The sequence below is a fragment of the Procambarus clarkii genome, chromosome 4, assembly GCF_040958095.1.
Source record: "Procambarus clarkii isolate CNS0578487 chromosome 4, FALCON_Pclarkii_2.0, whole genome shotgun sequence".
Classification (NCBI taxonomy): Eukaryota; Metazoa; Arthropoda; class Malacostraca; order Decapoda; family Cambaridae; genus Procambarus; species Procambarus clarkii.
Window position 1 is genome coordinate 44,728,132 of NC_091153.1, and position 21,300 is coordinate 44,749,431.

At 47.1% G+C, this 21,300-nt stretch overlaps 1 protein-coding gene across 1 annotated transcript in view; it reads right to left on the minus strand.

Annotated features, from left to right (window-relative positions):
- LOC138371442 (streptococcal hemagglutinin-like) overlaps positions 1-21,089 on the minus strand; it is a 33,263-nt gene extending 12,174 nt beyond the window's left edge. Inside the window, exons 1-14 of the mRNA XM_069336301.1 lie at positions 20,932-21,089; positions 20,330-20,476; positions 13,667-13,854; positions 11,953-12,042; positions 11,643-11,741; positions 10,202-10,359; positions 9,353-9,603; positions 8,084-8,313; positions 7,340-7,516; positions 6,783-6,892; positions 6,155-6,323; positions 1,351-1,427; positions 1,060-1,242; positions 68-212 (exon numbers count right to left, since the gene is read on the minus strand). Of these exons, the coding sequence (XP_069192402.1) occupies positions 68-212; positions 1,060-1,242; positions 1,351-1,427; positions 6,155-6,323; positions 6,783-6,892; positions 7,340-7,516; positions 8,084-8,313; positions 9,353-9,603; positions 10,202-10,359; positions 11,643-11,741; positions 11,953-12,042; positions 13,667-13,854; positions 20,330-20,412 (1,960 nt within the window). The 5' untranslated portion in view covers positions 20,413-20,476; positions 20,932-21,089. The remainder of the gene's footprint in view (positions 1-67; positions 213-1,059; positions 1,243-1,350; positions 1,428-6,154; positions 6,324-6,782; positions 6,893-7,339; positions 7,517-8,083; positions 8,314-9,352; positions 9,604-10,201; positions 10,360-11,642; positions 11,742-11,952; positions 12,043-13,666; positions 13,855-20,329; positions 20,477-20,931) is intronic.
- Between the last annotated feature and the right edge of the window lie 211 nt (positions 21,090-21,300).

Consider the following 21,300-nt stretch of genomic DNA (forward strand, 5'->3'; position numbering starts at 1 on the left):
TACAGCACAGAGCCGTATGCACCCCTCACCCTGTGTATCAAGAAATGTAAACAAGATTCTGCCTCACCAGGCCAGCTGGCGGGGCCGGCGAGGGAGAGGGTGTCCAGGGTCTTGGTCCTCGCCCTGGACAACTGCTGCTCCACCGCCTCCCTCTTCACCTTCAGGCGGCTCCAGCTGCTCGGTAACCACTCCTCCCTCGCCCCTATGTACACCTGAAGGAGGCAAAGAAACGAGGAGAATTTTGTCTCAATAAGAAGTTTCTTTCGTGGCAATTTACACATGCATTCACAATTATTTTAAGGTAAGGTAATTATCAAAAGAAGGCACCAAACCGGGAAGGCTATAGTTATTTGAAGGTATTTAGTAGGTCTACTAGTTATCTTCAAGCAGTTTCAGTCACCTTCCAATTTTTTGGTTTTGTTTCTCCTCTTGATCAGCTTTGCGTCATTTACTATGTCCCTATTCCACTTGCTATAAAATTCCCCACCCCATCCTTCCCATCCTATTCACTAATCTGTCATTGACCTATAATATAAAGTGAACAAAACTTTTAGACAGTTTACCAGATTCTAAAAACCTTAAGTACCGAGACCCTTTTAAGACATTTGAGGAACAATTGCTTTCTCGGTTAAGTCTTCAGAAAATTAAGAAATTGTCAAGTAATTATCAAAAGAAGGCACCACGCCCAGGAGGCTATGTAGCACAAGAAATTGGGAAATCTATCCATTTATACTCGTAGCCTGGTGGGGCCTCGTAGCCTGGTGGATAGCGCGCAGGACCCGTAATTCTGTGGCGCGGGTTCGATTCCCGAACGAGGCAGAAACAAATGGGCAAAGTTTCTTTCACCCTGAATGCCCCTGTTACCTAGCAGTAAATAGGTACCTGGGTGTTAGTCAGCTGTCACGGGCTGCTTCCTGGGGGTGGAGGCCTGGTCGAGGACCGGGCCGCGGGGACACTAAAGCCTCGAAATCATCAAGATAACCTCAAGATAACCTCAAGATAATCTTAGGAACCCAACCAGACGCCCCTCCGCAATGAAATGACTGGACTCTTACACACCTGGGCTGCCAGCCCGGTCGCCAGCACCGCCAGGTTGCCCTGGTGGACTACTGGCTGGGTGAAGCTGTAGGGCTGGGTCACCTTCGGCGCCTCGGATACCTGCTGACGAAGAGTGCCAACGTCTCTGCTCTCTAACTGGCTCTTGATCCTCTGGCACCGGGCCTGCGTCGCCTCGTGGAAGTCCTCGAGTTTACAATATACGTAGAAATTAAATTTTACACCAACACGTTACAGTATACACAGTGTATATAAATACAGAATACATAAATATATGTTCTAGAGCCGACTCACTTGGAGAGACTTGTCAGTAGTGAAGGAGACGGTGTATAGAGTTGGGTCCCCAGACACCTCGCCCGTGTTGCTCACTCCTGGAACACACAACCCCCAGTAAGAATACAAGAACTACGGAAACTGCAGAGAGGCTATTGGCCCATGCAAGACGGTGAAAGCTGTATCTTTTGTATCTTAAAAAATGGTAGCTGTATCTCCAACTTGTACGTCTAACCTACGCCTGAAACAATCAATCGTTCCCATAGCCTTATGTTATACCTGGTAGCCTGTCCCACGCAAGTACATTTCTAAACCAGTATTTATCAAATCTATACTTTTCCAGTTACACAGATCACATCCTCACAATTCAAGCGTCGTTCGATATCATTAGAATATACGCGTTTAGAATGTCATTTATATATAACACATACATATGCATGCACATGTATAAGTATATATATATATATATAACTGAAAACTCACACCCCAGAAGTGACTCGAACCCATACTCCCACAACTGGTATGTACAGGGACGCCTTAATCCGCTTGACCATCACGACCGGACATAAGGAAGTGATAGCCGAGGCTATATGAACCACTTCCCCGCCGGCACTCGGATGGTTATCTTGGGCATAGCATTTTATCAAATCACCTCATTCTTTGGGGCACACGTGAGGAACACAAATGCAAACAAGCCTGAATGGTCCCCAGGACTATATACAACTGAAAACTCACACCCCAGAAGTGACTCGAACCCATACTCCCACAACTGGTATGTACAGGGACGCCTTAATCCGCTTGACCATCACGACCGGACATAAGGAAGTGATAGCCGAGGCTATATGAACCACTTCCCCGCCGGCACTCGGATGGTTATCTTGGGCATAGCATTTTATCAAATCACCTCATTCTTTGGGGCACACGTGAGGAACACAAATGCAAACAAGCCTGAATGGTCCCCAGGACTATATACAACTGAAAACTCACACCCCAGAAGTGACTCGAACCCATACTCCCACAACTGGTATGTACAGGGACGAATGAATGAGGTGATTTGATAAAATGCTATGCCCAAGATAACCATCCGAGTGCCGGCGGGGAAGTGGTTCATATAGCCTCGGCTATCACTTCCTTATGTCCGGTCGTGATGGTCAAGCGGATTAAGGCGTCCCTGTACATACCAGTTGTGGGAGTATGGGTTCGAGTCACTTCTGGGGTGTGAGTTTTCAGTTGTATATAGTCCTGGGGACCATTCAGGCTTGTTTGCATATATATATATATATTATATATATATATATATTATATATATATAATTATATTATATATATGGTCGAGAAACTGCCTGTACGAAGTCTATTGTATTAAACAATTCACTTTCAGTGTGTAGAGCCCCCCCCCCCCACTTAACACTCTAGCTTCGTCATTTATGTTGTCCAGTTGTTTATGAAGCTTACCTTCGCTTAATTCTAGTGGTAAATACAATTATTGATAATTGAGAGTTAGTTAAAAAGTCTTACTGCAACAGCGGCTTAATCGACTGTGTGGATTAGCATCAGGTTCTCGTGGTTTAAAAACACAAACTTGGGCAGTGTGGAGACAGCTTAACACAACACAAACATGGAGCGTCAGTGTGCGTGGTCAAGGATTTTATAATCACTATCCTGAGAACGGGTTCGTAGAGCTGTGGCAGAAGTCGTTCTTGTTAATGGTATTTCAAGATGGACACCCACTTCCCCCATGACACCGGACAAGCAACCCCCCCCCCCCATGACGCCGGACAAGCACCCCCTCCCCCATGACACCGGACAAGCAACCCCCCCCCCATGACACCGGACAAGCGCCCTCCCCCATGACACCGGACAAGCGCCCTCCCCCATGACACCGGACAAGCGCCCTCCCCCATGACACCGGACAAGCAACCCCCCCATGACACCGGACAAGCAACCCCCCCCTCCATGACACCGGACAAGCGCCCTCCCCCATGACACCGGACAAGCACCCCCCCCCCATGACACCGGACAAGCACCCCCCCCCATGACACCGGACAAGCACCCCCCCCTCCCCCATGACACCGGCCAAGCACCCCCCCCTCCCCCATGACACCGGACAAGCACCCCCCCTCCCCCATGACACCGGACAAGCACCCCCCCCCCCTCCCTCCCCCATGACACCGGACAATCACCCCCCCCCCCCTCCCTCCCCCATGACACCGGACAATTAAAATTTAAGCACCCCCCCTCCCCCATGACACCGGCCAAGCACCCCCCCCTCCCCCATGACACCGGCCAAGCACCCCCCCCTCCCCCATGACACCGGACAAGCACCCCCCCCCCTCCCCCATGACACCGAACAAGCACCCCCCCTCCCCCATGACACCGGACAAGCACCCCCCCCCCCTCCCCCATGACACCGGACAAGCACCCCCCCTCCCCCATGACACCGGACAGCACCCTCCCCATGACACCGGACAAGCACCCCCCTCCCCCATGACACCGGACAAGCACCCTCCCCCATGACACCAGACAAGCACCCTCCCCCCATGACACCGGACAGCACCCTCCCCCATGACACCGGACAAGCACCCCCCTCCCCCATGACACCGGACAGCACCCTCCCCCCATGACACCAGACAAGCACCCTCCCCCCATGACACCGGACAGCACCCTCCCCCCATGACACCGGACGCGCCACACCCAACACCCGGCTGACAACGCCCTCTTACCGCCCTCGTCCCAGGCAAACGACACCAGCAAAGGCCGAAAATACCTTCACTTTATCCACGGTATTGCCTTTCCATCAGCTTAACCCGAGTTGGAGACACGAGGGAATTCCTGCACATCTTTTGATCAAGATATTAAACTTAAATGAGGGGTCGTTACGACTTCCTGTTCGTCTTGATCTGGGTTACTATTGTCTTATGGCTAGAGTCACCTAGGTGTACTCCAAGGATTTTTTTATAATTAAAGATCGCCAATGAGTCCTAGCAGTACTATGTCTAGGGTAGCTCAAGTCTGTATGTCTAAAATCCAACTTCTAGGATTTTTGTATACAATTAAAATATACCTACAGAAAGTATCATATGGGTAACAAATTAATTTGCATCAATGAGCTCCCACACAACAGGCTTAAGTGCATGAACACCGGATTGTTAAACATGTAGACATTAATTCTGACCAGTTTTGCCTCGTAATATAGAGCCAAAGCCTCATAATATAGAGCCAAAGCCTCGTAATATAGAGCCAAAGCCTCATAATATAGAGCCAAAGCCTCATAATATAGAGCCAAAGCCTCATAATATAGAGCCAAAGCCTCATAATATAGAGCCAAAGCCTCATAATATAGAGCCAAAGCCTCGTAATATAGAGCCAAAGCCTCGTAATATAGAGCCAAAGCCTCGTAATATAGAGCCAAAGCCTCGTAATATAGAGCCAAAGCCTCGTAATATAGAGCCAAAGCCTCGTAATATAGAGCCAAAGCCTCGTAATATAGAGCCAAAGCCTCGTAATATAGAGCCAAAGCCTCATAATATAGAGCCAAAGCCTCATAATATAGAGCCAAAGCCTCATAATATAGAGCCAAAGCCTCGTAATATAGAGCCAAAGCCTCGTAATATAGAGCCAAAGCCTCATAATATAGAGCCAAAGCCTCATAATATAGAGCCAAAGCCTCATAATATAGAGCCAAAGCCTCATAATATAGAGCCAAAGCCTCATAATATAGAGCCAAAGCCTCGTAATATAGAGCCAAAGCCTCGTAATATAGAGCCAAAGCCTCATAATATAGAGCCAAAGCCTCATAATATAGAGCCAAAGCCTCATAATATAGAGCCAAAGCCTCGTAATATAGAGCCAAAGCCTCGTAATATAGAGCCAAAGCCTCGTAATATAGAGCCAAAGCCTCATAATATAGAGCCAAAGCCTCATAATATAGAGCCAAAGCCTCATAATATAGAGCCAAAGCCTCATAATATAGAGCCAAAGCCTCATAATATAGAGCCAAAGCCTCGTAATATAGAGCCAAAGCCTCGTAATATAGAGCCAAAGCCTCATAATATAGAGCCAAAGCCTCATAATATAGAGCCAAAGCCTCATAATATAGAGCCAAAGCCTCGTAATATAGAGCCAAAGCCTCATAATATAGAGCCAAAGCCTCATAATATAGAGCCAAAGCCTCATAATATAGAGCCAAAGCCTCATAATATAGAGCCAAAGCCTCATAATATAGAGCCAAAGCCTCATAATATAGAGCCAAAGCCTCGTAATATATAAGCAAAGTATTATGGATCATAGCATTATTTCTCTAAATATAGGCAAATCATCCTATCACAAATGGTTATCCTTTGATAATATGGTGTGTCTAGTACAATATTGTATCAATCTAACTGCTGCAGTTTATGTAGAATGGTTGACTACGTGTATGCTGGTGGCATAGTCAACCATTCAACACTACTCACAACCGACTGTTTTCACTCAAAGCCAAATGGGTAACAATTTCCTATATGGTTATATAGAAACATGCGGAAAGAATCTATAGAAAGCCTTTTTGGCCTATAAGAGATACTACTCATTATAACCTTCACAACTCTAGAGCAGCACCAATTTATCATAAACATAGCCGATAAGTTATGAAATGTTGACTAGAATTAGCTTCAAGTTCATTATACAGTTATCTAATCGACACAATCGACTTGAGAATGGTCCAGGACGGACCGAAACTACTTCGTCTCTTCACTTTGTAGTGTGTGGTCTGGTCAACATATTTCAGCCACGTTACTGACTCATCGTCTTAATACAGTTATCTAGTTACAATGGCTCTAGATACCCACCTATGAAGACTGTGCCTTGCCAGGTGACCGAGGCCATGCTGGTCACCCCAGCACCGAAGGGCCCGTCAGTGTGTTGGACGGCGGTGGGCTCGAACCTCCAGCCGTTGTACTGGTAGAAGGTGACCCCCGTGGCACTGCTGGCAAGGGCAAGGAGTGCCGTGTCCTCTACCTGGTCATGATGGGTTAAGAGGCATAGATCAAATGGCTCAACTTGTTCGTAAAGCTAAACTAATTTTAACTAGGACTTTTGTTGACCAATCCACACACTAGAAAATGAAGGGACGACGACGTTTCGGTCCGTCTTGGACCATTCTCAAGTCGATTGTCAAACGTCCCTTCATTTTCTAGTGTGTGGATTGGTCAACATACTTCAGCCACGTTATTGTGACTAATCGGCCTGCTTAATTAGGATTAATTCGTAAAGCACTAATATATAAACTAGGTTGTCCAATACATATGTATGCTCAATGAAGTTAATATTTAATTAGTAAAAATAATAGTAAATATACTAATAGTTAATAGTAAAGTAAACTCTCCAGAGTATGGTAAACTGCTCCACACACTACCAAAAGTTTACCAAGGAATTCAAACTAGCAAATTGGTCTAGACACTAATTAAAGAGACTGACCTGAATAGCCAACCATTGTACAGCGCGGGTGGTAGGAATTTCCTGGAACAGGACAAACTTTCCCATCTGGAATCGGTAAATACTAGAAGCTGTGTGATGGTTGACCATCCCTGTGAGGGAGAGCATGATAGGGACCAGTCATACACAAACCATTAGCAAATTACAAAGTTCTATTACAATCGACAACGCATGAATAATATTGTATTACAATTGCCGCAGATAATAAGTGACATCAGTTGCCACTTGAGATTGATAGAGATGATGACATGCTTCTTTCCATGTCTGTGGGTCGAGTTATTTAGCCAATACCTGGCGGTTGGATTAAAGCAGTCACCCCTCGTTTACTAGATCTCATCTCAACCCGCTCAATACGTCGTCATATTTTGACGTGTATATAACTATCCAAGGCCAAAAATCGTACAAGCCAATGGTAGCAGCACGCAAAACTGACATAGTCCTGTTTTTTCTTTTGGCTCCTCTGGTAGGTTAGAATAAGGGCACTTTAATACGACAATTTCTTGACGTTAGAAAATCCTTGAGGAGGACGGGCTGCTCACCTAATTCGTCATTCTCGCAGAAGTTAGCCACAGCGAGGAAAGTGTCACTGATGAGGCCGGTCCCCAGAGTGAAGCTTTGGAAGTGGGTGGCACCCCGGGTAGAGAGCTCCTGAAACGGTACATAGCGACCCTTGTGGACGGAGTAGCTGTAGATGATGCTCTGGCAGTTGTGCTCGCCTGTAGGCACAGAAGCCGCTTTTACATAGCCTTTCCCGACAGTAAATACATGTTGACCAAACCACACACTAGAAAGTGAAGGGACGACGACGTTTCGGTCCGTCCTGGACCATTCTCAAGTCGATTGATTCACTTTCTAGTGTGTGGTTTGGTCAACATTTTCAGCCACGTTATTGCGACTCCTCGTCTGTACATTAAATACATTTATTCAATTTGGGAAAATTCACATTTTATAAAATATTAGAGAAAGCTGAACGCGTTTTTGGCTAAATTCGCCTTTATCAGAGCAAGATGGAGAGTGAGGAGGGAAGCTGATTTGATTGATTGACAAAGATTAAGTCACCCAAGAGGTGGCACGGGCATGAATAACCCATAAGGAGGGAAGGAATGGTAATCAACCCTTTTAGGCAGCCCCCAGAGACAGACAGATCACCTGACCATCAGGAAATGGGGATGAAACCTTACTGAGAAAACAGGAAAGATTGAACGAAGAAAAAAATCAATGTTTTTAACGTTTTAAGCCCCTTAAAATGTTCTGACATTACTACCTCAATGTTTCACCGGTACCTTTATTGTTCTTGAAGTTAGCTATGGCGAGAAAGTGATGCTTGTGGATCGTGAAGTGATGGGCCGCCCTCGGGTCTGTGGTGGGCAGCTCCTGCACCACATCGAAGTAGAGGCCCGTCCAGCGGTAGATCCTCGAGGTGGTGTGGTAGGTGACGGCCTCCGACGACTTCGTCCTGGCCACGTATTTGGAGTTGGCCACTATTAAGAAAATGTTCCTCTTCTCCTGGGTCCTGAGAACAACAGACCTGTTTATAGCTTGTTGACCTAAGACGTTTACCGAGAAAAATGTACTTGTACGTAAATGATACGAGTAAACGTATCATTTACTAAATGATTGTTGTAAATAATTTACAACAATGATTTGTTGTAAATTATTGTTGATTTACATCAATGATTGTTTTAATTCGCTATATTTGTCAAGTGTAATTGCATAGTAATATAGTGAAGGTTTATTAATACAACACACTTGCCAAAGATTAGTTAATCCAGTAACTTAACAACGACGAGTAGTATTTGGAGTCAGATTTAAGCCATTTCACCTGACCAATTTGCCATTAAAGAAATGTTTATCTTGCATGTTCTTACGGGCTCACCATAGCCCGTGCTACATGGACATTTCGTTCTGAGTAGCTAAATCTAAAACAATATTACATGTTCATCATTGCAGTCTCAAACTGTGGCTTAGATGTCACCCCCCCCCCCCCCCCCCCGTTGTCTTGGGGTGTTTAAGGACCTCTCATGCAGTCGAGGAGTCACAATAACGTGGCTGAAATGTTGACCAGACCACACACTAGAAAGTGAAGGGACGACGACGTTTCGGTCCGTCCTGGACCATTCTCAAGTTGATTGTGACAATCGATTTCTTAATGGTCCAGGACGGACCGAAACGTCGTCGTCCCTTCACTTTCTAGTGTGTGGTTGAGTCAAAAAGGACCCCTCACTCACCACACATGCACGTAGCGAGGACTCTCCTTCACTCACCACACATGCACGTAGCGAGGACTCTCCTTCACTCGCCACACATGCACGTAGCCAGGACTCTCCGTCACTCACCACACATGCACGTAGCGAGGACTCTCCGTCACTCACCACACATGCACGTAGCGAGGACTCTCCGTCACTCACCACACATGCACGTAGCGAGGACTCTCCGTCACTCACCACACATGCACGTAGCGAGGACTCTCCCTCACTCACCACACATGCACGTAGCGAGGACACTCCCTCACTCACCACACATGCACGTAGCAAGGACTCTCCGTCACTCACCACACATGCACGTAGCGAGGACTCTCCGTCGGGATGGTGTGCATGAACTGCAGACGGAGCGTCCCCCGGCCGGAAGCCTCTTCCGTCACCTGGTAGACCACCACGTCAGTTCCAGTGACATGTTCACTGCCGAAGAAGCCCTGGAACTGGACCGACTGCCCGGTAGAGATGCAGACCAACAGGAGACCGTCCCCGGGCAGGTGGCCGAAGTCACAGGCATGCTTGCCTGGGGGCCCTGACGTGTGCTTCACCTGTATTATAATATTACACAAACTACTTCAGAAACTACCATTTTTTAGGTTAGCACATTTAACCAATTTATGAACCTAACTGATACCTTATAAACATACCGTGTATCTATACAACCCGCCAAATACATCAAAACTACGACGTTGCTACAACGTTCGAACAAGTTTTAACACCTAACCAGTTATAACAACCAATATAGCAAGTTGTAACAACGTTCTAATACGTCATAAACACGTTAAGCCAAGAGCTAACAACTTTATTACAAGTTGTAACAAGCGGAACAGAGTTTCGGTTTGTGTTTCCAGGGTATAATGCTCTCAAGTACACAAGTGTTAGGCCGAATGATGCCTCTCAACCTCCCGTAAGACACACATCACAAACCCAAAGGGTTTAGTGATGCCTGTATAAGCCTGTGGCAGTGTATAGACACCTACGGAGTATATCAAGGACGCGCCCACATTACCACCCTTTAAAGCATTGATTTTTCAATCTTTCATCTCACGGTGTAACGCCATACAAAGGGCACTAAAACATACAAGGGGTTATGGCGGTGAGGGAGAGAGAGTATCTTAAAGCTTACAAGTAAGGGTCACAACTAACCTGCCAAGTGCGCTGGTCTACGGTGTAGAGGGAGACGTTCATGGCGTTATCGATGATAGCGACGATGAGTTTACCTCGCCATACTGTCATGTGGACGGCCCCAGCGCCTGGCGCTCCTAGTCTCACAGCGCCCTCTACCGCCGCCAGCACTGGGACACCTGACAACACACACAAAGCCACGTTATCTGCATACTCCTCAACTCTGATCAAGTTAGGAATACAGGAAAATCAAATGAGGTTCTCCATCAAATTGCAAACATTCATAATTTGCAACACAAATTTCCACCTGCAAATCCCGAAATATTTGCGAAGTCGAATAACGACTCTCACGGCTGGTATTATTTGGAATTCCTATGCGTCGGCCACAATGATGAAACGAACATTCACACAGACGAAGCCAGAAGCCAGTGTCAATCAAGGGACTCTACTTTAAAAACTATATCGCTGCTGGGATATAAAAAATAGTCACTATCTCTGTCACAATAAAAATGTTTATTCCACTAATCCTTTTAATCTTTAATCACACAATGTTAAAAATATCTTAGAAAATGTAATGTTTAACCATAGCTAAAGTTTATAAATTTGTTTCTGGTGCATTTAACTGTTGTTGCAAGGTATTAGCAGTTTTGGCAAAGCAGCTGTCTATTTGGTAAAGATGATCACACATCGACAAATCTCTTCCCAACCACTTGGGGTGGACGGTAGACCGACGGTCTCGCTTCATGCAGGTCGGCGTTCAATCCCCCCGACCGTTCAAGTGGTTGGGCACCATTCCTTTTGAACAAATCCACAAGGGCCGTGACGAGGATTCGAACCTGCGTCCGAGAGCATCCCAGACGCTGCCTTAATCGACTGATCTACGACATGGGCAAAAGGAGCTGAACCATTCCTTTCCCCCCGTCCCATCGCGAATCCTTATCCTGACCCCTTCCAAGTGCTATATAGTCGTAATGGCTTGGCGCTTTCCCCTGATATATTGTATTGTCTTGTGTTGCACCACATAAGAGTACACACAACATAACACGTTTATAACCACATAATGAAACACTCACATGGAAAACAAAAGCCGTATTAATATGAGCCGTGTGTTTGAGAGAGATTTTAAGCCGGGATGATAAATATATTACACACAAAAATCACAATAGCATGATATATCAAATGAACAAATCCACAAGGGCCGTGATGAGGGTTCGAACCCTACGCACTGGATGTTCCCAGATGCACCTTAGTGGATTTGTTAATACATACATATTATTATATATATATATATATATATATATATATATATATATATATATATATATATATATATATACATGACTATATATATATTTCAGACCACAAAGGAAGGATTAAGTATTAATTTTCTCAACAATTACACCAGCCTGTGCGAGGAGCCACCTAACCATAGGAGCAGCAGGTGGACCATTACAGCACCCACCGTCAGTGTCCTGGTACAATGGCTGCTGTATCCTGCCCCCTTGCCGCCTGTATCTGACCAATCCGGCTCCAGCCTCGCGCCGGATCAAGCGCTCCCATTCTGCAAACACAAACATTTCCACCCGTTGTACGTCAATTGAATTTTCTTACTGTTATGAAATTGAAATAAGTTTATTGAGGTAAAATACACACAAAGGGATGAGGTAGCCCAAGCTATTCTCACCCCGTTCAGTACAACGTGTTAGTACATACACTGTTATGATGTCATGGCGTTTAGAATGTGGCGTTCGAGAATACTCCTTTAGGCTTACCTCCCCTGCGGTGGGCGGCGCGGGTGTAGGCGTCAATCAGTGCGTCAGCCTTTGTCAGGAGTCGTCTCTTGAAGGCGTCCAGGCGTTGCGCTAAGTGGGTTACAAAGAGTTAATGAGCAAATCCACAAGGGCCGTGACGAGGATTCGAACCTGCGTCCGAGAGTATCCCAGACACTGCCTTAATCAGCTGCCTCCCGGACGCAGGTTCGAATCCTCGTCACGGCCCTTGTGGATTTGTTCATTTGATGTATCACGTTAGTGTGATCTCTGTGTGTGAAGAGTTAATGAGCTTTAGTAAAACGCTTTTTACTCTAAAATTCTAGAACGAATTGAATTTCAAGTTCATGCTAACCGATCTCGCTTTCAAGTTATATATGACGTCATAAAACCAGATTTGCCGGTTTTTAATGCCACATTGAACCAGATTTACCGGTTTTTAATGCCACATTGAACCAGCGTTCAATTGCTTCATCTAAAAGATACTTTATCAACCAGGCTGTGATTCATACGTCAGGCTGCGAGCAGCCGCGTCCAACAGCCTGGCTGACCAGTCCAGCAACCAGGAGGCCTAGTCGAGAATCGGGCCGCGGGGACGCTAAGCCCCGAAACCACCTCAAGGTAACCTCAAAGTGAGAAAGTTACACTGATATTCTGCCCCATTGGGTTAATGCAGCTGTAAGCCTTTAATTGCGAGACTCTTAGGGCCAGATTCACGAAAGCACTTACGAACGTGTACATCTTTCCTCAATCTTTGACGGCTTTGGTTACATTTATTAAACAGTTTACAAGGATGAAAACTTCCCATTCAACTGTTATTGTTATAAACAGCCTCCTTGTGCTTCGGAGCTCATTACCCGATTAATAATTGGAAACAAAGCCGCCAAAGATTGAGAAAAGATGTACAGGTTCGTAAGTATTTGCGTATGTGCTTTCGTGAATCTGGCCCTTATAGTCCATTAAGGTGCTGTGGAACCTCAGCCCCAAACCCCCACAAACACGACAAACATCAACAGCGGAGAAATGGGAAAAGTGTGAACAGTGCACAATAGCGGCTGGAGGACTGTGGGGGCGATTAGTATGCAAATCACGAAAGTGTGTAAAAAAGGACAAAATTACACCGGTTTGCCTATTGCAATTTGTGCTAAAAATAATTTTTTTTAGAAAGCCTTTTGGAAAATAATTAAATATTGGATTACAGCAAAGGGAGCCTATGTCTCTAACTTTAATCATTATGCGTTAACAGATGTTTACGTCAAGTTCTGAATATTCTTATCAAGCCAGGAGCCCCGCAGGTATTCTTTGAGAGGCATAAAATGAACAAATTCTACGTCAAGCGTTTCCCGTTAGGAAACAGGTGGGCCGAGGTGGTGGGGGTGGGCCGAGGTGGTGGGGATGGGCCGAGGTGGTGGGGATGGGCCGAGGTGGTAGGGGCTGGGCCGAGGTGGTAGGGGCTGGGCCGAGGTGGTGGGGGTGGGCCGAGGAGGTGGATGTCATCAACGTTTATATCATACATACCTAAACCGCCATTCATAAGAATAGAAAAACACCAAATACTTACTCTAAAATAATTTCCAAGAACTCTCTCCTTCCTCATATCACCCATCCACCTCACCCTCCACGCCCTACCCTCCACGCACCCATCCACCTACCCTCCACGCCCTACCCTCCTCCACACGTACGCACGCACGCTTGTAGAGGCGCTCAACACACTCACGTAGACTAGAGGCGTCTTCTCTTGTAACATAAGGATGGACCTTCCTCCAGAGAGCCCCCAGCACCCGCCGGAGGACCCCGTCGGTCTCACCGCCTCCGTCAGCAGCTCCTGAAGCGTTAAACTCCGCCTTCGCGTCATCTCTGGCGCCACCATCGTCATTAAAACCAACTAACTGGGCCTGCTGGTCTCTGCTGGGTAGAAAAAACATTTACTACAGAGGTGAATGTGTCAGAGTTGTTAAAACACTTAGTGCTGGTCGAGTGCTGGTCGACCTGGTCTACAGGCACCCTGGGAGGCTGTTAGACCAGGTCGACCCAGCAATCAATCCCTCTATTTTGATGCTCTCTGAAGCACTCAGTCAGACTAAAGCCAGCACTATACACATCCTTTTACAATCAGAACTAATTAATATAATGACAATCCCACGTTATGTCTCTACGATCATATTTGTCCAATTGTTATGACTGAACTACTAAATTGGCTTTTTCCCACCTTTCGTAGTAAAATTTACCTCTGAGAACCGTAGGATATTGTTTATATAAAACAAAACATTAAGCAGAAGCGCTCAAGTGGTGAGCAGTTCACTTGAGTACTACGAGAACTTTACCCTCACAGTAAGTCGAGAGGCGAGCCCAAGGAGCCAGAGCTCAACCCCCGCAAGCACAACTTGGTAAGTACCCTTATAACGCGAGGGGTGACACTTGTCCTCCCCTCGAGCACGGCAGGGCGTGGCACGGCAGGGCGTATCCTCACCCTCTACCTTTGGTGTACGTCGAGGGCGTGTCGGTAGATAATTTTTTCTGGTCTTGACACGGATACCAGAGCCACAGTGGAGATACAATACTACTATAACCTTTTGCCTTCGGGTTCATGATCTCTGTTTGACTCCTAAACAGCATTAGTCTAAGAGTAACGAGCCCAAATGCCTCTGAAGAACCAAGACACTCCAGAGATAAACCGTGTCTTATATTTCCGCGAGAAAAGGGGCTGAACAAGCCCCCTTCCTTTCCCCCCCCCCTCGTCAACTGCCCTTCAGGGAACTGGACCTCACAGTCTCCGTCACCAGGGAAATCAGCGCTTCAGGGGAGGTGCCTTTTTTGTTTTTATTACGACCTCTTCACGGGGTGTTTACACACTCGGCCCCTGAAACACAGGGGCCGTGTGTGTTACTTGGCCTCGGCCCCCTGAAACACAGGGGGGACCGAGTGTGTTACTTTGCCTCGGCCCCCTGAAACACAGGGGGGACCGAGTGTGTTACTTGGCCTCGGCCCCCCTGAAACACAGGGGGGACCGAGTGTGTTACTTGGCCTCGGCCCCCCTGAAACACAGGGGACGAGTGTGTTACTTGGCCTCGGCCCCCTGAAACACAGGGGGGACCGAGTGTGTTACTTTGCCTCGGCCCCCAGAAACACAGGGGCCGTGTGTGTTACTTGGCCTCGGCCCCCCTGAAACACAGGGGCCGTGTGTGTTACTTGGCCTCGGCCCCCCTGAAACACAGGGACCGAGTGTGTTACTTTGCCTCGGCCCCAGAAACACAGGGGACGAGTGTTACTTGGCCTCGGCCCCCCTGAAACACAGGGGCCGAGTGTGTTACTTGGCCTCGGCCCCCCTGAAACACAGGGGCCGTGTGTGTTACTTGGCCTCGGCCCCCTGAAACACAGGGGCCGAGTGTGTTACTTGGCCTCGGCCCCCCTGAAACACAGGGGGGACCGAGTGTGTTACTTGGCCTCGGCCCCCTGAAACACAGGGGGGACCTAGTGTGTTACTTGGCCTCGGCCCTCAGAAACACAGGGGCCGTGTGTGTTACTTGGCCTCGGCCCCCAGAAACACAGGGGCCGTGTGTGTTACTTGGCCTCGGCCCCCAGAAACACAGGGGCCGTGTGTGTTACTTGGCCTCGGCCCCCAGAAACACAGGGGCCGTGTGTGTTACTAGGCCTCGGCCCCCAGAAACACAGGGGCCGTGTGTGTTACTAGGCCTCGGCCCCCAGAAACACAGGGGCCGTGTGTGTTACTTGGCCTCGGCCCCCAGAAACACAGGGGCCGTGTGTGTTACTAGGCCTCGGCCCCCAGAAACACAGGGGCCGTGTGTGTTACTTGGCCTCGGCCCCCAGAAACACAGGGGCCGTGTGTGTTACTTGGCCTCGGCCCCCAGAAACACAGGGGCCGTGTGTGTTACTTGGCCTCGGCCCCCAGAAACACAGGGGCCGTGTGTGTTACTTGGCCTCGGCCCCCAGAAACACAGGGGACGAGTGTGTTACTTGGCCTCGGCCCCCCTGAAACACAGGGGCCGTGTGTGTTACTTGGCCTCGGCCCCCCTGAAACACAGGGGGGACCGAGTGTGTTACTAGGCCTCGGCCCCCTGAAACACAGGGGGGACCGAGTGTGTTACTTGGCCTCGGCCCCCAGAAACACAGGGGACGAGTGTGTTACTTGGCCTCGGCCCCCCTGAAACACAGGGGCCGTGTGTGTTACTTGGCCTCGGCCCCCCTGAAACACAGGGGGGACCGAGTGTGTTACTTTGCCTCGGCCCCCTGAAACACAGGGGGGACCGAGTGTGTTACTAGGCCTCGGCCCCCTGAAACACAGGGGCCGAGTGTGTTACTAGGCCTCGGCCCCCCTGACGGACGTCTTCAACACAGGACGAAGGAAAAATAGTGTAAGAAACACAAGAACAAGGAGTAATATAACAGCACAATTAGAGTTGGATTGGCAGCGAGAAAAATGTCTTCAGCAGCTAACAGTCAAGAATATTCACACCAGGAAGGATATTTTCAGGAGAAAGCGCCAAGCCATTACGACTATAATAGCACAGGTCAGGATAAGGATTTGGGATGGGACGGGGGGAAGGAATGGTGCCCAACCACTTTGTGGACGGTCGGAGATTTGAACGCCGGCCTGCATGATGCGAGACCGTCGCTCTACCGTCCAGCCCAAGTGGTTGGGCATTCACACGAGGAGGGAAATGACAATTACCAGATATTAAGGCGGATAGATAACAGTAAAAAGACAAAATGGATCCTGGATTAAATACGATGGGAAGTCCTCTTAAGAGTTTAAACCTAGTATCTTTGAGGTTATCTTGAGATGATTTCTGTTTTTTTTAGTGTCCCCGCGGCCCGGTCCTCGGCCAGGCCTCCACCCCCCTGGAAGCAGCCCGTGACAGCTGACTAACACCCAGGTACTTATTTATCTGCTAGGTAACAGGGGCATCAGGGTGAAAAACTCTGCCCATTGTTTCTCGCCGGCGCCTGGGATCGAATCCAGGACCACAGGATCACAAGTCCAGCGTGCTGTCCGCTCGGCCGACCGGCTCCTCAGTCGGCAATGGAAGATTCACAAAACCATAACACTTAGATTCCCACATAGGCAACCCAACCACTTGGGGGTGGAGGGTAGAGCGACAGTAGCTTCATGCAGGTCGGCGTTCAATCCCCGACCGTCCAAGTGGTTGGGCACCATTCCCTTCCCTCCGTCCCATCCCAATTCATTATTCTGATCCCTTCCCAGTGCTATATAGTCGTAATGGCTTTGCGTTTCTGATAATTCCTTTCTTCCCACATAGGCTTTGATACCATGATAGAATAACTACTGCTCTTGGCAGCTCCTGTTTGTATCCACGCAAACTCATTAACATACATGTCTAACCTACGCTTGAAACAATCCAGGGGGATAATTTCTTTTAAGATTACTCATGGCTCAGTGGCTAGAGCTTCGGCCTCACAAGCATGGAGTACACGGTTTGAGTCTCCCAGAGCCCAGATAAATGGAATGGAATCCAGCGATTCCACATCTTATGTTATCCGGTAATTTGTTCCAAATATCAACAATCCTGTTTCCAAACCTGTATTAACCCAGGTCTTAAATCTATACTCATCCTGTTTGAATCCTTTGTTTACAGTTCTATTTTGTGTGTTTAAAGTTTTTTTTATATCCGTTATAACCCCTTTTATTCATTTATACATTTCAGTCATGCTACCTGAATCACCACCGAAGGCAGTTAGTGATTATCAGGGTAGCCTTCTTCATTTATAGATAAGGATAGTTCAGAAACACTAAATATCACGTACGTCTGACTAGTGATAGAGTATGCAACGCCAGCAAAGCCACTGTCTCAAGCACAAGCAATTAAAAACCAACTAAGATTAATTAGCAACTTTACTAGTCCCAGAACTAAGCCACATGGACATACCGAGGGAGGTGAATCTCCTCAATTTAATACGGAAGACATGATCGAAATATACAAGATACTTTGTATCCATGAAGTAGACAGCAGTTTGTGTTGAGCGAATGAGAGAAATACTGATTAGGAGATTGGATAGTTTTTTTTTTAACCGCGTCTGTACACCCCCCTGGGAGCAACCCCCCCTTCCCATCATCCCCATCCCCGGGGCATCTCCCTATGCCCGAAGCACATCCTCAAAGGCCGAAGTCCATTCCACGCACCCGCCAAACCCCCCGTTTATGAATGAAAAACGGTTTACACACGACTCGACTGATGACGTTCGAACACTTCGAGCAGTGCTTCGCTGACGACTTTTGTTCGAACCACAACGCTGTAAATGCTTCACCCACGTGCTACAAATAATCGCCAACAGAACTTAATACTAATATATAATATTAATTTACATTTGAGAAAATTTTTATTTTGAATAAACAGCTTGTTAAAATTTGTGAATGCGTCTTTGGGGTCGACCGCTGGATGGAATGAACATTGAGGATAGGATATCTTGAGGATATCTTGAGATGATTTCGGGGCTTTTAGTGTCCCCGCGGCCCGGTCCTCGACCAGGCCTCCACCCCCAGGAAGCAGTCCGTGACAGCCGACTAACACCCAGGTATCTATTTTACTGCTAGGTAACAGGGGCATTGGGTGAAAGAAACTCTGCCCATTGTTTCTCGCCGGCGCCCGGGATCGAACCCGGGATCACAGGATCAAGTCCAGTGTGCTGTCCGCTCGGCGGACCGGCTCCCTTGGGTTGGACGGGTTGATGCCTAGCACACTAACCTCAGGCTACGACCTTCCCTTGTCAGTCTTCCACATGCGGGGAAAGACCTGGAATCCAGCTTCCGGGAGGAACAGATATGCAAATCCATGAATTTGCCATTAAGACAATTTAAGATTTGTGACTTACTGAGATCCCCTAGAGAGTGACGCCTGAAGCACTCAAGACTGGAACTCTTCAAGAGTGGCTGACGAGAACTGATGCACCTTTCTCGAGGGGAGAAAAATTACTAGAGTTATCCCTTTCACTTTCCAGTGGACTTGAATGGGTTGGATTCCCTTTGTGTTAATTTCAGCAATGCTTGATGCGCATTTTTTATGCTACGTTTTCTATTAAATTTACTTCCTCGTTTGATCTATTCCAGTACCAGTGGACCTGAACCCTGAGACGACCCCGGACCTGGGACGACCCCTGACCTGGGACGACCCCTGACCTGGGACGACCCCGGACCTGGGACGACCCCTGACCTGGGACGACCCCTGACCTGGGACGACCCCTAGGTGGCCCACAGGTGCCCCCACACAGTTACCTGTTACTACTAGAAATTATTACTCGGATCATTGTTGAAACAAGTTGTTAAAAAGATTCGCTACCTTGAACAAAAAGTTCTAAGTAGCACGGGCTACGGCGAGCCCGTGTGAGACAAGTTGCTGATGCAGACAACAGATAGGCGATGCTGCAGGACTAACCTGGATCAGCTTTTATAGGACAGAGTCCTTACTACAGTACAAAGAAAACGGGCTGTCTACGCAGGCGGCCTACTCTATCAGTCTATATAATTGCTTGTGTTTTAATCAGATTTTTTATGGTCCTTCGAAATAAGATAATTTGACAAATTCACACAATTATAGCAATTGACATTTACCAAAATTTACCTGAATGTACCTGTACCATATCTAGTGGCCTAAATAGAAACAAATTTAAACAAATAGAAAAATAGCATTACTCCAAAAACTTGGTTTCAAACTGTATTCTCATTTAATTTATTGTCTATTGTATTGTCCATTAACTTGCGATGGTATTGACAGAACATGTTAAGGTTAATAATTGTTACCAGGAGAGGATGCTATCTACATTGTTAACCCGAACTATTAACGAGGCTCTCGGGGTAGGCCTAGAGAGTTTAGCACAAGCGCCCCAGACACTTCAAGATGTTACACGACCAAAAATCACATTCATTCCAAAGACCAACGGGTTACTCATGCCCGTGCAACCTCTTATGGTGACTTAGTCATCTTTAATCAGAACTTAGGACCCAAGTCCCAAGATCAGACTTTTCCTGATCACATGAAAAACAAAAGGTTGCTCTCCTGAGTAATTTAATAGTAAATCTTACTTCGATATGTAGATGAGTCACAATAACGTGGCTGAAGAAATGTTGACCAAACCACACACTAGAAGGTGAAGGGACGACGACGTTTCGGTCCATCCTGGACCAACATACTTTAGCCACGTTATTGTGACTCATCGCATGCACACGAGATGATATAATGGTCCAGAACGGACCGAAACAAGTCGATTGAGAATGGTCCAGGACGGACCGAAACGTCGTCGTCTTTATCTTCTAATGTGTGGTTTGGTCAACCTTACTATTTATATTAACCAGTCATGCACAATTGCAAAAATCTAAAACCAACTGTAAATAGACCATTCAACTTGCCTGGATTGGATGGCAGCGAGGGAGGTGGTCAGAGGCAGCAGGACCAAGGCACTCACTATCAGTAGAGGACATGACCTCGACATTGTCAGGTATACTACACCCGTCGGTGGGCGTCAGGGTCAGGTCGCTACGACGCTCCCAACCTCTCTGCAATTGTATACAAAGTTTGTGATCTTCGCAGTGTTTTAACACAAGGCAAGCAGCGGTCTCGAGGTAAACACCGTCAGCAGACTGCCATACCTGAAGCTCCTGGGTAACATGGGGTTATAACACTGTTTATGGAGGGTTTGAACTAGTTTATATGGGCTGTTTTGGTTCCTTGTATTTGGGAGGTGTTTATAGTAATAATTTAAGTACGGGGCAGCTTGTAGGCGAGAGGAAAAGAGGAAACAAATGTGGTGAGAGGAGAAAACTATTAAGAAGTAGGGGTGGTGGGATCAGCATTGCTCCTAAACTAGAAAAAAATATATAAAGTTCCATCATCCCGTAGCAATTAAATCCATCCCTTCCAAATATCTCCGGATTAGATCTTTCTTTTCATGGAAAAATTACTGCTCTTAAGATCCTAAAAACTAATTTGCAGACGAAATCCGTTATCTTACCAGTCGGGGTTTCTTGCCTTTTATGCCCGCGTTCTTAATAACTTTCTCAAGTTGGAAGGTGGTCCCCTGTCCTGCGTGCCAGCCCGGAGCTGTGTCTGGAGTGACTAGCGGCGCCACACTGCACTACCCAAGCTCAGATCTTCGGCTCTTGGGCGTATATGGCCACTTGGCAACTGTTTTTAATTCTGCGGTCAACCACTGGATAGCGTTGAATTGCCCTTACCTGTTGAACTTACCAGGCAGGATGTAAACAACAGAAGCTCGATAGGAACGTCATCAATCCTCCTTGCATTGTTTATTTTCTTATTGTACAAACAAACATTCAGCACAGTTTGTGTATTTTGATTTGATTTGGTTAGTTTGAAGTGA